General features: G+C 40.6%; 2 protein-coding genes across 3 annotated transcripts in view; both read left to right on the forward strand.

Moving 5' to 3' along the window:
* wnt5b (wingless-type MMTV integration site family, member 5b) overlaps window positions 1–5,751 on the forward strand; it is an 88,874-nt gene extending 83,123 nt beyond the window's left edge. For both annotated transcript variants that reach the window (XM_069156712.1, XM_069156711.1), the window contains 2 exons: window positions 2,468–2,626; window positions 2,730–5,751. In XM_069156712.1, the coding sequence (XP_069012813.1) occupies window positions 2,468–2,626; window positions 2,730–3,029 (459 nt within the window). In that variant the 3' untranslated portion in view covers window positions 3,030–5,751. The remainder of the gene's footprint in view (window positions 1–2,467; window positions 2,627–2,729) is intronic.
* Window positions 5,752–10,820: 5,069 nt separating this feature from the next.
* Window positions 10,821–13,866, forward strand: part of LOC138202720 (adiponectin receptor protein 2-like) — a 30,324-nt gene continuing 27,278 nt past the window's right edge. Inside the window, exons 1-2 of the mRNA XM_069156983.1 lie at window positions 10,821–10,824; window positions 11,779–11,879. Of these exons, the coding sequence (XP_069013084.1) occupies window positions 10,821–10,824; window positions 11,779–11,879 (105 nt within the window). The remainder of the gene's footprint in view (window positions 10,825–11,778; window positions 11,880–13,866) is intronic.

Consider the following 13,866-nt stretch of genomic DNA (forward strand, 5'->3'; position numbering starts at 1 on the left):
CATTTCTTATGCTGTCACAAGGGGTGGGCTGTGTTCTCCATTTCTCCTATTATGTTTCTGAATACATACATACATACACACACACACACACACACACACACACACACACACACACACACACACACACACACACGGTCAGTCATCCGTGGTGGAGACACAGTCTCTGTGTCAGGCACAATAGGTTTAGCTCAGACAGGGTTAGGGGTTAGGAGCCGTGTGTGTGTGTGTGTGTGTGTGTGTGTGTGTGTGTGTGTGTGTGTGTGTGTGTGTGTGTGTGTGTGTGTGTGTGTGTGTGTTCATCAGGTCCAGTGTCACTGTGCCCAGCAGGCATGACCTACCAAATAGCTCAGTATGATACTGGACACACACATGCACGGTTTGATTTGGCAGCTAATAGTTTGTAATATAAAGTGTTTCTATAGCAGCAGTCATACAAAGAATGAGCCTCAAAGTAAAGGTCACGACTCCAAAACAACCAGATGTAGTCGTAAAATATCGAAAAAGATTTATTAGTACAGAATTTCTTTCTGGCTCGTAAAACGTCTTGAAATATAAGGATTTCCTCCTGTTAACATCATGATTTCAACTGAAACTGCACTAGCTCTTTTTCTGAAGTAACTTTTATTAAAAATGTGGAGAAAATATTTAAAAAAAACAAAAAAAACAGAACCACAAACCCATAAAAAAAGAAGCTTTTCCTCTTCTACAAACTGTCATTGTCCCCTGTCCTCTGTGTCCATCTGAGCGGGTCACGGAGGTCGCAGCGCAGGATTGGAGGGTGCCGAGTGCTATGCCTGCTGGGTAGTCAAGCAGAGGAGGGGGTTCAGGGGTTGGGAGGTGGGGGTCGGGGGTGCTGGTGAGGCAGGGGTTAACAGAGGTGAGAAGGTAATTGAGATCAGGCAGTGAGGGGAGCCCGAGTGATGGCTTTCATTTGTGTGAGGCTGAGTCAGGGAAATTAGGAATCAGAAGCAAGAATAGGATGTCGACACGCACAGAAAACATTAGATGCTGCTTAACTGAGCTGGTAGAGCTGCAGGGGGGAAGGGCTCCCCCTGAGGCTCACTCCTGCTATGACTATAAATATTGCATTTTCTGTTTTGTTAAAAATGCTTCATAATCGTTTTTAAGCAATTTTGAAACTCATTTTGCAAAGCAACAGTGAAAATGCTCGACGAAAGTTTGGCTACTGCTACCAAATACTATTTGGATCAGTGTTTCAAGCAGCAGGTCAGTTTTCTTCGTTATGTTGTTTTCACTGGAGACATTATAGCTCATATACTAAAGTAATAAAAGAGATTTATGTCTACATTCAGTTTTCAGAATGACTTGATAAAGAGCTATTTGGAGCTAAAAAATTTTTTAATACAGTATGATTTCCCTGAAAAGTTCTGAGCCACTGAAACCAATAATTAGTCAAGTAATACTTGTGTTAAAGAGCCTGTTCGCTATAGAAGACCTGTGTGGGAAAGTCCATCTGCAATAGAGCCTCATTTCCTCTGGTTAGCAGTCGCTCTTCTATTCTGAGTCAGATGTTTGTTTTACTTTGGTGGAGCTGTACTGACGGCAGCGTCAAAGAGCAGCACATGTGGAGCAAATCATCTTCTCTTTGTTTATTTTTTCTTACCTCTTTTGTTTATTTATTTCATTGCACGTTATAACAAGCACACGACGGTGACAGAAAACGGGAGACAGATTTATTGCTGTAAAAAGCTCATTTGCAATGCTTCATTTACATGAAAAGCTGGCACATTTGGATTTATAGTCTTTTGTTTCCTTTGTCATTGAATTCATTTAAATTTGTCAACAGTGACCTAAAAGAGCTGAATGTGTCAGTGTGAAATGACCCAAAGCTCCACAATGCATTTTGTATGTATATATTTATAGCTATATATACATCAAGTGTGAAAACATCTGACATGGATTTACCGTGATTTATCCAGGTCATCTCACTTCAAGTAGTTGATGGGGAAGGAGTAGTTACAAATGTTGACCACTAGGTGGTAGCAGTGTCGCAACAATAGAAATCTAGAGCAAGTTAAGGACTCCTGCTGGCCTGGAGGTGACATCCAGCCTGTGGGATTTTTTTTCTATTATTATATATTCTAGACTAACTAATTGATTTTCAAGACAAGCTGCAAAAAAAAAAATCTACCATTTAGCAAGTTAGTGTGAACACAAATGTCTCTGTCTAAACTTTAAGGTGAACAACTGATTATCTTTATTTGGAACTTCATGTGACTGCTTGATGTACTGTGGCGGTGCAGTCTCAAGCAGCATTACTAAATATGCAGAGCAGGTATGAGCGAGAAGAAAGACAAAGATAAGTTGTTTCGCTTTAAAGTTTGAATCTATTGCAGAAAACGTCCAGTGATGTTTTTTTTTTCCGTTGTTCCTGTATGGATCAAAACAAAATGAGTGAACACGTATATCTAATATCTCCGTGTCCTTCTCTCTCTCCGTCCGTCAGGCGGCCTATAACCTTGCGAACGTGGCCTGTAAGTGTCATGGAGTCTCGGGTTCCTGCAGTCTGAAGACCTGTTGGCTCCAGCTGGCCGACTTCAGGCGTGTCGGAGAGTCCCTGAAAGAGAAATACGACAGCGCGGCAGCCATGCGGATTGGACGCAAGGTACCGAGTTCACAGCTCGTGCATCTCCCCATCCTGCCTCCATGTTGAGCAGAAACAACCTGAAGAAGAATTTTAAATATGAATTGTCTCCTTCTCCCGCCAGGGAAAGCTGGAGCTTGTAGACAAGCGCTTCAACACCCCGACCCCGGAGGACATGGTCTACATTGACTCCAGCCCGGACTACTGCCTCCGCAACGAGACCACGGGCTCGCTGGGCACGCAGGGCCGCCTCTGCAACAAAACCTCGGAGGGCATGGACGGCTGCGAGCTGATGTGCTGCGGCCGAGGATACGACCAGTTCAAGACCTACAAGCACGAGCGCTGCCACTGCAAGTTCCACTGGTGCTGCTACGTGAAGTGCAAGCGCTGCACGTCGCTCGTGGACCAGTTTGTGTGCAAATAGCGCGTGCGTGGACGTTGGGCAGATGGAAGGGGATGAAAGCAACGGAGAGGGAGGAGGTGATGGTGATGATGGAGGGTGAAGGAGATGACAGGAAGGGGATGTTTCAGGGGTTTTGTTCAGACACACAAGTACTATTTCCTACCAATTTCCCTCGTCTCTTATTCATAAATCTTTTCACATCAAGACGACAAAACTACGTAGTACCTGTGTAGGCCGATTTATGAGTGTAAATAGCAGCTCAGTGGATGGATATATATTAGCTCTGATTTCTATTTCCCTATCCTCGATCATCACTTCCTACTTTTACGTTTAATATTCCGATCACAACCCCGAAGGAAGGAGCGACGGAAGAAAGACGCAGCAAACAAAACTGATGAACAAAGGATGAGCGGAGCTCGCAGGTGCAGGTGGAACAACTGGATCCTTAAAAGGGGGGGACACACACGACTCGTGCGAGATGAAGAAATTCAATAAATATATAATTAAGTAAACAAATAAGCAAACAAACAAATCTGATTGTTATTTAAAGAGACTCGGAAGGAACCCGCGACGCAGTTCGGACTCATAAAGACTCTGTTCATGTGTTTGGGAATCCCAGAAATCTTGACGGTCTCTTGGAGATTGGCGCTGTTAGGTGTCACCGTGTTTTAAAGAACTGTTGAGCTTTTACTGGGCATACGCGAATTGTGCTAAACATCGCCATGTGTACTCTCAATACAGCACGGGGAATGCAGAAAAGTAGGAAATAGAGGAGGAATCCGTTATTTGGAGATGTAAATCAGAAAAGGGCTAAAAAAGAAAAAAAAATGCAACATTTATAGTAAAGATTTTATGTTTTTCTTGCAACAAACTTCAGGAAAAAGTTTCAGAAAGGTCCACAGCCTGGAAAAGCAAAGCACAGAAAAATCCAGCTGCCGATTTCGCTTAAAAAGAAAAATACAACAAAGTACAGGAAAACACGCAATATCCAAGTCCAAAGAAAAAGGATAGACGTCACTCTCCATTCATCTCTGTGTAACTACTACTTGTTTTACCAGAGAAGATCTCTCCGGCGCCTGTGACCTGACAAGTGTGCCTGCGCGGGTTAATGAGGCGCGCTTGGTTGCGGCCATCTTGACACCACTACTGTTTAAACAAGCAGCTCACACCGGCAGTCCGGCTCGGCGACCTTCATCTGACAGTGAAGCGAACGAAACCTCCATTAGTGAGATTAATGTGCTGTATCTGCCTTAATGAAGCCGCACTAAGAGACACGTTCGCTGTGAGCGGACCTCTTCATCCCGTCTTGTTATGTAACCGGTTAATTGAAACAAAAAGGGAAAAAAAAAAAAGCCCCATGTGTCCATTTGACAGTCTTGGCACCAGTTTAACATTTTGTAATACTGATTTTGGCTTGTTTGTGTTGGTTGTGATACAAGTGATAGATGCAGTTTATTGGAAACATGAAGAGGACAAAGTGAACAGAGGAGGACTGAATATGCTGTGGAAAAACAGAAAGGACTGCAATTTAATACTTTTAAATAATAGTAGATCTGAAAAGAAAGTATATTTTATTATTGTTTTTCATTTTGTTTTCTCTGTTTTATACGTGAGTATTATTGTGTATTCTTTTGATAAAGCTAATCTTGGAAAAATGAGGCTTTCTGCTATTTTGGTCTCTTTGACTTTTTGGGTCAACATTTTCACTCTCTTCCCCTCCGACGTGACGGCAACAGACGAGTCTTTGAAAATGTCGGGACGGGAAGGGAACGGGACACTAAACGGGGACGGGATGTAACGCAGTGCAAGAGACAGACCCACTACTGCCATTGATGAAACGGGGCCGAGTTTAGCGTATGAGAAGCAACTGAAATTCTTCTATAACTCTTCTGAATGTTTTATTAAGCATCTCTTACGTCAACCCAGAATCACAGCAAAGCATGAAATTGACACGCCGGTCCACTACAGCAAAACATGAGATAGCCACGTTTTGGGCTGTCCAGGTGTGAAATTTACACATATGGAAATGTCATGCGATGTGATTTGCAAGGTCCCTCAACAGGTTGAGACCAGGTACAAAGGAACTTTTTTAGCCACATAAGTAGGAAGGAGGGGCGACTCGGTGGCATTACTCACAGGTTACCAAATCCAAGGAGGTGACAAAGTTTTTCTTATCTTGTTTTTTGTTTCCAAACCCCAACCATGTGCTTATATAGTAACTCCAACCACAAAATCGTTTTGCTGTAAATCACATGGCTGTAAATGCATTAGGTGTCATTTTCGTCCAATAAAGGAAAATGTGTTGACTTTCACGCCTAGACAGCACAAAGCGTGGCTATTTCACATTTTGCGTGTCTCGCAGTTTGTTGTGATACCGGGTTGCTTGTATATAAATGAAATTATGATAATTTTTTATAATTTTTTTTACAAATTTAAAATGGTCAGTTTCCCGTTTTTAGAAAGACAAATATGTGCACTTTCAGTTTTTTATTACAATTTTTCAGGTGCAGAATGTAAGATCTCAGCTGCAGTCGAAAAACACATTAAATCTGGAATTACACTTAAAAATTTATCGCTAATGACTCAAAAGAAACCGTCATGTATAACTCCATATTGATCATATCAGTATTACAGTAGCCTACAGACATGAACAGATAATCAGGATGTTTTCATGTCACAGTCGTTGTGTTTATATGAATGTATTGTTTTCTCACATAAGACAGTAAAATATTGTGTATGGTCATCAACTTGTGCGCCGTCTTCTTGGCCTGAAAGATGTCATTTTTCAGAGTTGATTTATCAGGATGGTACGCACTTATATTTAATGCTCATTCCTGCTTTTTCTCGGCATTCCCGCTCATTTCTTGCACCTTCTTCGACGCCATCAGACGGTCAAACAGCTTCACAGATTGCTGCTCTGCTTTTCAACCTCTGTCCATGTTTTTTTTGTCCATACATTCTCAAAGGCTGAATCCCCCTCAATGGCTGCTCCACGGTACCAGCAAGTTGACTTCCTGTGGTCTCTGAAACGCTATAAAATCCTCCGGCAGCTTTGCTTAACAACCTCGTACAACTTTTAACGCTGGATGGCGCACGCTGTCATGGCTAAGCAGGTCTGTACAGTGACCTTACCTAACAATCCCATTACTTTTAGCTGCTCACGAGTAATTGGATTAGACCATTGACCAGAGCGGCGTGACCGATTTGCAGTCCTGTCTCTGTAATCCTCCTCACCTGATAGAGGACTCCGTGTCTGAGTGTGTGTGTGTGTGTGTGTGTGTGTGTGTGTGTGTGTGTGTTTCATGTTCCCTCTCATTGAACTGCTGTTGCCGATTATAGCCAGAAAGACGAGTATCAGTGTGCATTCATTTTGATGGTTTATCTCCAAATGTGTCACATCATGTGTATTTAATGCAGATTAGAGCGGTGAAAGTGAAACCTGATGGTGCGTCTAATCTTGTTTACCTGACAGCCATCTGCCGCTGTGATGCTGCTCGTTTCAAATCTGTGAATCAGACAGGTGACGGTTATGAGGTCGTATTTGTTATTGTTTTAGTATCTTTTCAATAATAGTTTGTAAGTTGTTGTTTTTTTTTAAATTTTTAAGTCATGCAGAGGGAAGCGTATGAATGCATGAGGGTGTTTTGTTGACTTTTGCATCAGTCTCTGTTTTTGTGCTTTAAGTCAGGCTTTTACATTTTGCACTTTCTCTGGAACAAACAGTTCAAGCAGTTATGAGCTTAAACAGGTTGTTTTTTTTGTCTTTCTGCTTTACTTAGAGTCCTAAATGGGACGCTTGGTAGGAATACGTATTCACCCTTAATTTCAGTCACCATTAACACCTCGGAGTTGGATGTCTGCCTCCAAATCAGGTCGAAAACATTTATCCGCTGGTCTCTTTAAAGGCCAAAAAGTGTCGTCCGCTCACAGGAACACCATCGCAGTGTTTCAGTGAGGCATTAATGAGCCCCAGTTCGTAGAGGACCTTTTAGTTTCTGACAGCCAGCTGGCTAATTATGTAGCCTAACCACTTTAGAGGGATCTCTTGCAGTTGGACAACATTACAGGAAGAGTGGGCCATCCCATTTATCTTCACATCTTCTCTAATTTTTGTCTCTTTTGTCTTCACCATTGTGACATTGAGCAATGAGATAATTTCGTCCGCAACCTACTCTCTCCACATGTTGGCGCAGGAGAGGAGATGGGAACTCTGGTTTCTGCTCCGCCCGTGTCCAGCAGGGGGAAACTGTCATGCCTGGAAATAAGTATGGAGAACAATAACGTGAAAATAGGCAAGTATCTAGAAAATACAAAAATGAAGCCTGGATCTTTTGCTATGCAAAACATTTTGTTGCCCATTTAATGTGTAGAAATCCTGCACATGATATTTGTAGATTAACCAAAAGCAGATGTCTTCACTACAAGACATCTGCAGGCAAACTCTCTGATCTGGATTATCTTAAATGAAGAAGGCACAACTTCATTTTCTCTCACACACAAAAATGCACAAACATGCAGAGTCTGAGTCGCCTTGTCTCTTTCTGTCTTTTTCAGTTCTCCAACACGCACAGAGCTCAAAGGCCGAGTCAAATTCAAACACTCAGCCACTTATCCATAAACTCATTCATCCATATGCTTTCTACGAGCTTTGGTCGGAGCAGAATGGGCCGCTGAGTCCGAGTAAACCAGAATATCTAAGCTCCTTGGGATGTGGTAAATGTTCTGTGAGCTGTGACTTCATTTCCCACATCAATGGTGTTTATTTCAGTCGAACTGTTGCCCTTTAAATCTGTTCTGTTTATTGACACCCCCACTCTTCATGTATAGATTTAAAAAGCTAAAAAAAAAAAAAAAGGTCATTATTTATATGAATGTACTTTGTTGTGTTTATTGTAATTTATGTGCATCTCTGGCTCTCTGTTGCAGCTGGTGTAAACCAACCACACAAATGGGACTTTTGCCAGAGTAATTGACTCATTGTGGTGCTTAGATTGATTTTCAGTTTAAAAGCACTACAAAAGAAGCCCAAGAAAACTGCAAAATGAACATATTCATTTATACCTGTAAATCAAGTATATTAATAAAATATGAAACCATGTTGAGAGCATTCAGGGAACGAACTGTCAGGTTTATCCAAATGAAACAGTGACACCAGACAGTAAACAACAAGTCAGTCCAGGCTTCATGAAAATATCTTCAGAACACAGCAGGTAAAGAAATCATGTGATTCAGACGCTACACAATCCCCATCCCCCCAAAAAAAGATTCACTTTATTAGTCCAGGTCTTTTCAAGCAGTGTCATTGTGTATTCAATGTAAGTAGACTGCATTATTAACCAAACAGCTTACACTTGATTAAGAACACAATTAATAGCTTATAAATTGCTCTTCTCAGTGTGACAACTTTGCTCAACTAAAGGCAAAATGATCTGGTAACTAAAACTTCCTGTGGCATTGTGAATGAGAGAATGAGATGTGATGGGTGTCAAACAGTGAACACTATGTGCTGTTCTCTTCTATCACACCTTGCATGCACATGTGTGTAATTAGATAATGCTGTTAGTGGCCATATGTGAGATCATGTGTGCTACTCTACGGATTGTTTTGCCACAGAAGTTATTTGTAGTTTCCACACTGTTTACAGATGGTGTTCAGTGAAACTTGATAAAAAAAAAAAAAAGGTCTTCAGCTTTATATCTTCATTTGTTATGTGAAGACATCATGATTCCTGGTCACGTTTACATTTTATTTTTATCTAGTCACACAATTGGCTGCACAGTGGTCAAATCAGATTTCAGGTGTGGTCCACCAGTTGTGACTTGCTGATGGTGTGTGGATGCCAGTATCCCAGCAACACACACACACATACAATCTCAGTAGCACACCCCTTACTTTGCTGCTATGGAAAGTTACTTGAAATCTTAGGTAAATTAATGATGAGCAGAATTAGGTGGCTGGTAATCATATTTTTCATGACTAGTTAAAAACATTTCAACGGTTTACTAAAATTAATCTGTCTTTTACAGGAAATATGAATTCTTTAAATTACCTTTAAAGACTTGCAAATGGGGAAGAAACTCTTTTTAATCACTCTTATATTGTGTTGGTTTGGTTACTGATAACCAGGTGGTAAAAGACATTTAAAAGGCATTTAGTGTCTTTATTTGCAGAGAAACTCATACACACAAATTGTATACACAGACACACACACACGCACACACACACACACACACACACACACACACACAGATACTGAACACTTCTAATTGAATCTTTACCATTTTTGTATCTGAGTGCAGCTAAATTAAATAATCTGCATATCTTTTAAATCTACTCTGCATCTCCAGTTGGTACAGCAGTAACAGATTATTTTAAATGGCCACAAGGAGGGTCTTGGACACGTACTCCCACATGCACATAGACACAGCAACAAAGAAACACTTAAAAGATGAATTAGCATTGTGGACATTATGCAATCAGAAATCAAGGTTATGCAAACAGACTGCAGGAGATTGTTGCTATTACTGTGAGTTTACTGCATCTTCTGTGGAGACGAAGGTCTCCTTTTGTAACCAGTAATTCCCCATGTTGAGAAGTGTATTTGCTAAAGGAAATACACTTCTAAAACCTATATATCTAAAGTATAGGATGGAAAATACATTTTATAAATCACATCAGTGGATGATGCTGTTTGATGAGATATATTTCCTTCTCTATTATTAGTCATTTTTATATCATCTGTTATCTGTATTTAAAGGCCTGTTGTGTGCCTTCAGAGAAACATGATGTCGAGCTTCACTATCAGTACCAGACAAGATTACACCCAGTGCTCATGGGTTCATGTGCACATGCACAGACCTCTGAAGACCCATCAGTCACATTGTAAAAAAAAAAAAAAAAAAATCAATGAGGTTGGACTTTTGTCAGAAAGACGAGAGGGATGAACTCCATGTCAGCAACCCACTTCAACTATAGCTGAAACATGTATAGTTTGAGCAACAAAACCTAAACCTGAAAAAAAAAAAATCCTTTTTAAGTCATGACAAGGTGAGATACAGTAAATCTCTTTGTTTTGCAAGTTCTCTATATCTGCACTTATATATATCATTATACTACATTGTACCTTTGTTTTTCCACGTACTATAGAGTACAGTTAAACTGATGCACTCTCCATTATTTCAAAGAAAATAAAACATCACTGGAGCACACATCAATAATCAGGTCAAAAGTCTGAGGTATTGTCACACACTCCTGAAACAACTACCTGCATCAGCACACCAGATTTCTAACATTTTTAAACCCTGACAGTATTTCTGAGGCCTTTTTTTTTTTTCTTGAAAACAAAAACAACTGGTGTCTGTTAAGAAAGTTGTTAAACGCGTTTCCTGGTGATACTGTGGACCTGATTAACCAGATCAATGAAACTCAGCTGGACTGTGTTGTGTTTAGCAACATACTCAGCTGCCTTCAATCACAATAAATCCATTTGCACAATAATGCAATCAGAGTCAACCATAATCGCATCAGGGTGTGTGTTTCAGTATGTGTGCGTCTGTGTGTTCTGGCATATGTGCATCTCAAACCGGGGGAGCAGGGAGGGCAGGCAGCACAGGTTGTGTAATTGACTAGATGAAGTCATTCTTATCACAACATATACTCCCATTTCAAAAGTGGAGGTGGAGCCGCATTGTCACACCACCTGTAGGAACAGGACGTTTCAAGGATTTGTAACCTGCCTATAATAACTACTTTTGAGCACAGTATTGTTATTATGGTGACAGAATAGCATTTTTTTTTTCAAGAGCATTAGATATGGGCAAGCACTGTTTGTACAGTTTGTTTGAAATCAGTCAATTGACAGAAAGTCAGCCTGCAGTGAGCAATTTTGATAATCAATGAATAGTTTAAGTCATATCAAGAAAAAAAAATACAAAATACTTGCTAATTTCAGCATCTTAAATGTGAGGTTTTGCTTGAGATGTATGTTTTATATTGTATAAACTCAATATCATTTGGTTTAGGACTGTTGGACAAAACAAGTCGACTCACATTTGATAGATTAACCAATCCAACAGTTTAGGTTAGGTTAGGTAGTTACTTTATTAATCCCCGAGGGGACATTTTTTCGCTACAGCAGCATACAGAAGCAATAAGATAATAATAGAAAAATGGAAAAGCAATAAAATAGCAGTAAAAAAAATATAAAATGCACAGTATATACTGTATATATCTATATATATTATATACAAACAACCAAGAAATCACAAAATAGTTCTATAGATTAATCTGTTATTAAAACATTTGTTTGTTGCAGACTGAATTCGTGGTTATTGTTCTGTATAATGTTTATTGGCTGGTAGGTCCTGGCTGATCACGCTTCGTTGAAAGTTGCTCAATTTGCACTTGTCGACTTGTCAAACAAGTTTTCCAAACGGGAAAAACTGCCAACAACGCAGTTCAAACACAGACTAACGTAGCTGAGATTATTCGAAATTAATTACCACGTGAAACGAGTTAAACTCCAAACGACATCCTCGGGAATATATATATATATATTTTTTTACATTTTGATTTAAAAACTACAAAAAAACACGATGGAATGTGTCTTTCTCTTCCCGGTAGTCAGTGATTGGTCGTTTTTTTTTTTTTTTTCTTCGTTGAGCGATCTGATTGGTCGTTTTTTTTTTTCTTCGTTGAGCGATCTGATTGGTCGTCCGGCGCTCATGCGAGCGACGTCACAGTCTGACTCGCTACTCCCGACGTCGGTGAGTCCGCTCCGGTCAGTTATCGTTGGAGAGCAGCGAGGAGAGGAGCGGCGACCACGACCCTCTGTTTACACCGCGGCTTCACTCCTCGGACATCCCGGACCAGGTGAGTGATACAACTCGCATTTTGTCGCTGTTAGTTGTTGTTGTTGTTGTTGTTCCGTCTTGTTTACGTTTCCTAAACCTGCCAGCTAGCAGCTTTGCTATCCGGCTAATTCTGGCTGTCAAAAACAACCAGAGAAACGTAAGCTGCTAGCCAGCGAGGGGGGGACACAAACAGCCTTTGTGAGTCACGTGAAGACGGTGTTTGGCGTGTTTAAAGGCGGATAGGTCGACGTGGGAAGCTGTCAAAATGAACCGAGGCGCTGTTACGGAGTTTTCTGGTTTCTTTCGGATGTGGCAGCGTTTGTTAGCGGACTAGCCGGCTTCGCTAGCTCGGTGTAAACAAACCCTCATCGCAGCCTGTCGACGAGCTGCAGGCTGCTTCTTATCTTTCATCACAGCACTTGTTGTTGTTGTTGTTTTCTGCTGCATAATGTTGTACAAGTACAAAGAAAAAAAAAGGGGCTCGTTTGTGTGCGTGTTGTGTACAAAGTGCAAGAAGAAGAAGAAGGTAGTCCGGCTCCAGTTTGTCTTTTCTTTGTCCTGCTCGGTGTGTTGAGTCCCGGGGACTCAGTCTGAGTTCAGACCGGTGGTTCGTGTGGGAGATCAATTTAATGCTATTTAATGCGCCCTTCAGTGTGTTTTTGTTTTTGGTGAAGAGGGCTTTATTATCCCACTAAAATAATAATAATAATAATAATAATAATAAGATGTGTGCTCACTTCACAGTCCAACAGCTTTGGTCGTCTTAAACACGTGTGTTGCTGTTTAGCTTGTTGCTTTGTTGTCTTTTTTTTATGGCATGTAAAACCAGAGAAAACTGACAGACATGCACCGTTTCTGTCGAAGTAGGTCGATTTCCTGTTGTTGAACCTCAAAATACTTAAATACTTATTTTTATACACCGATGTGACAGAAAACTAGAATCAGTTTGTTTGTGTGTTGAACAGCTACTTTAACTCATGACTGCAAAATCACCATTTGGATGAATAATCGTGATGCTTACTGAAAACAATTGATACAATTGACAATTGATTGCCATCAATCTTCACCAGCAGTCAATACTGACAAGCAGCTGTGGTCATAATTTAGCAGCACTCGATTGGTCATCAATTAATATTCATTTCTACTACATTAGGAAAGAATTGAATTCTCGTTTCATCATTACCTTGTATTTTCTTTTAGCCGTATACTGTGTGTATGCCCATCTCATGTCTGTGCACTTCTGAGAGTTTGGTTTGGCACAAAGCATGAGGTCATGTCATGAATATTTTATGGCCCTATTAGCTGATAGCCTATTTGTCTTGAACCCAAACTTTACACATAAAAAAAAACACTCCCAGCCAACCCAGCCTCAAAATCGAGATTCGTGCATGGATATTTCATGGCGCATCATCTTAATTTTTTTTTTTTTTTTTTTTAATTTTTAAATTTTTAATCGCGGTCTTATTATGAGGCTTCATCCTTCGGGACTTTGCAGTTTCGTTATTTCCAAATGCCAGATTTTTCTCCTCAGCAGAGCCGGAAAGAAACGTAAGACTGTTGTCTGTGAACAGAATTACACGCACGCGCCTGCCGTCCTCCTCAAGTCCTGAACACCTGTGCATGTCAACGTGTCAAAACCCACATATGGATGCAAAGCAAATGCATGCAGCATTTTTAGATGTAGGCATCCATGTCCCACAGAGAAATCAAATTGTACCTGCAGTAACGCCCCCGAGGTCTGCCACATTCATTTATCCGACATGCGTCTCGTACCTTTCAGATTCATCCAACCGGGATCTTTGCAGTAATTTCCTGTTGGAAGATATTGATTTGCAATTATACAAAGATCATCATTGCTCGAGTTGACGTGTGCACCAACTCTCACTCTGCTAGATGTGGCTACTGAGCAGTACGTCATATTTTTTTTAATTTTTTTTTACTGGAAGTACAACTCTCCGGGGAATTTAATGTATAATGAAGTCAGCTTTTGACAGTGTGCCAGGCAG

Source organism: Embiotoca jacksoni, unplaced genomic scaffold, assembly GCF_022577435.1.
Source record: "Embiotoca jacksoni isolate LCO1_2020_lvr unplaced genomic scaffold, fEmbJac1.0.p SCAF_21, whole genome shotgun sequence".
Taxonomy (NCBI): domain Eukaryota; kingdom Metazoa; phylum Chordata; class Actinopteri; family Embiotocidae; genus Embiotoca; species Embiotoca jacksoni.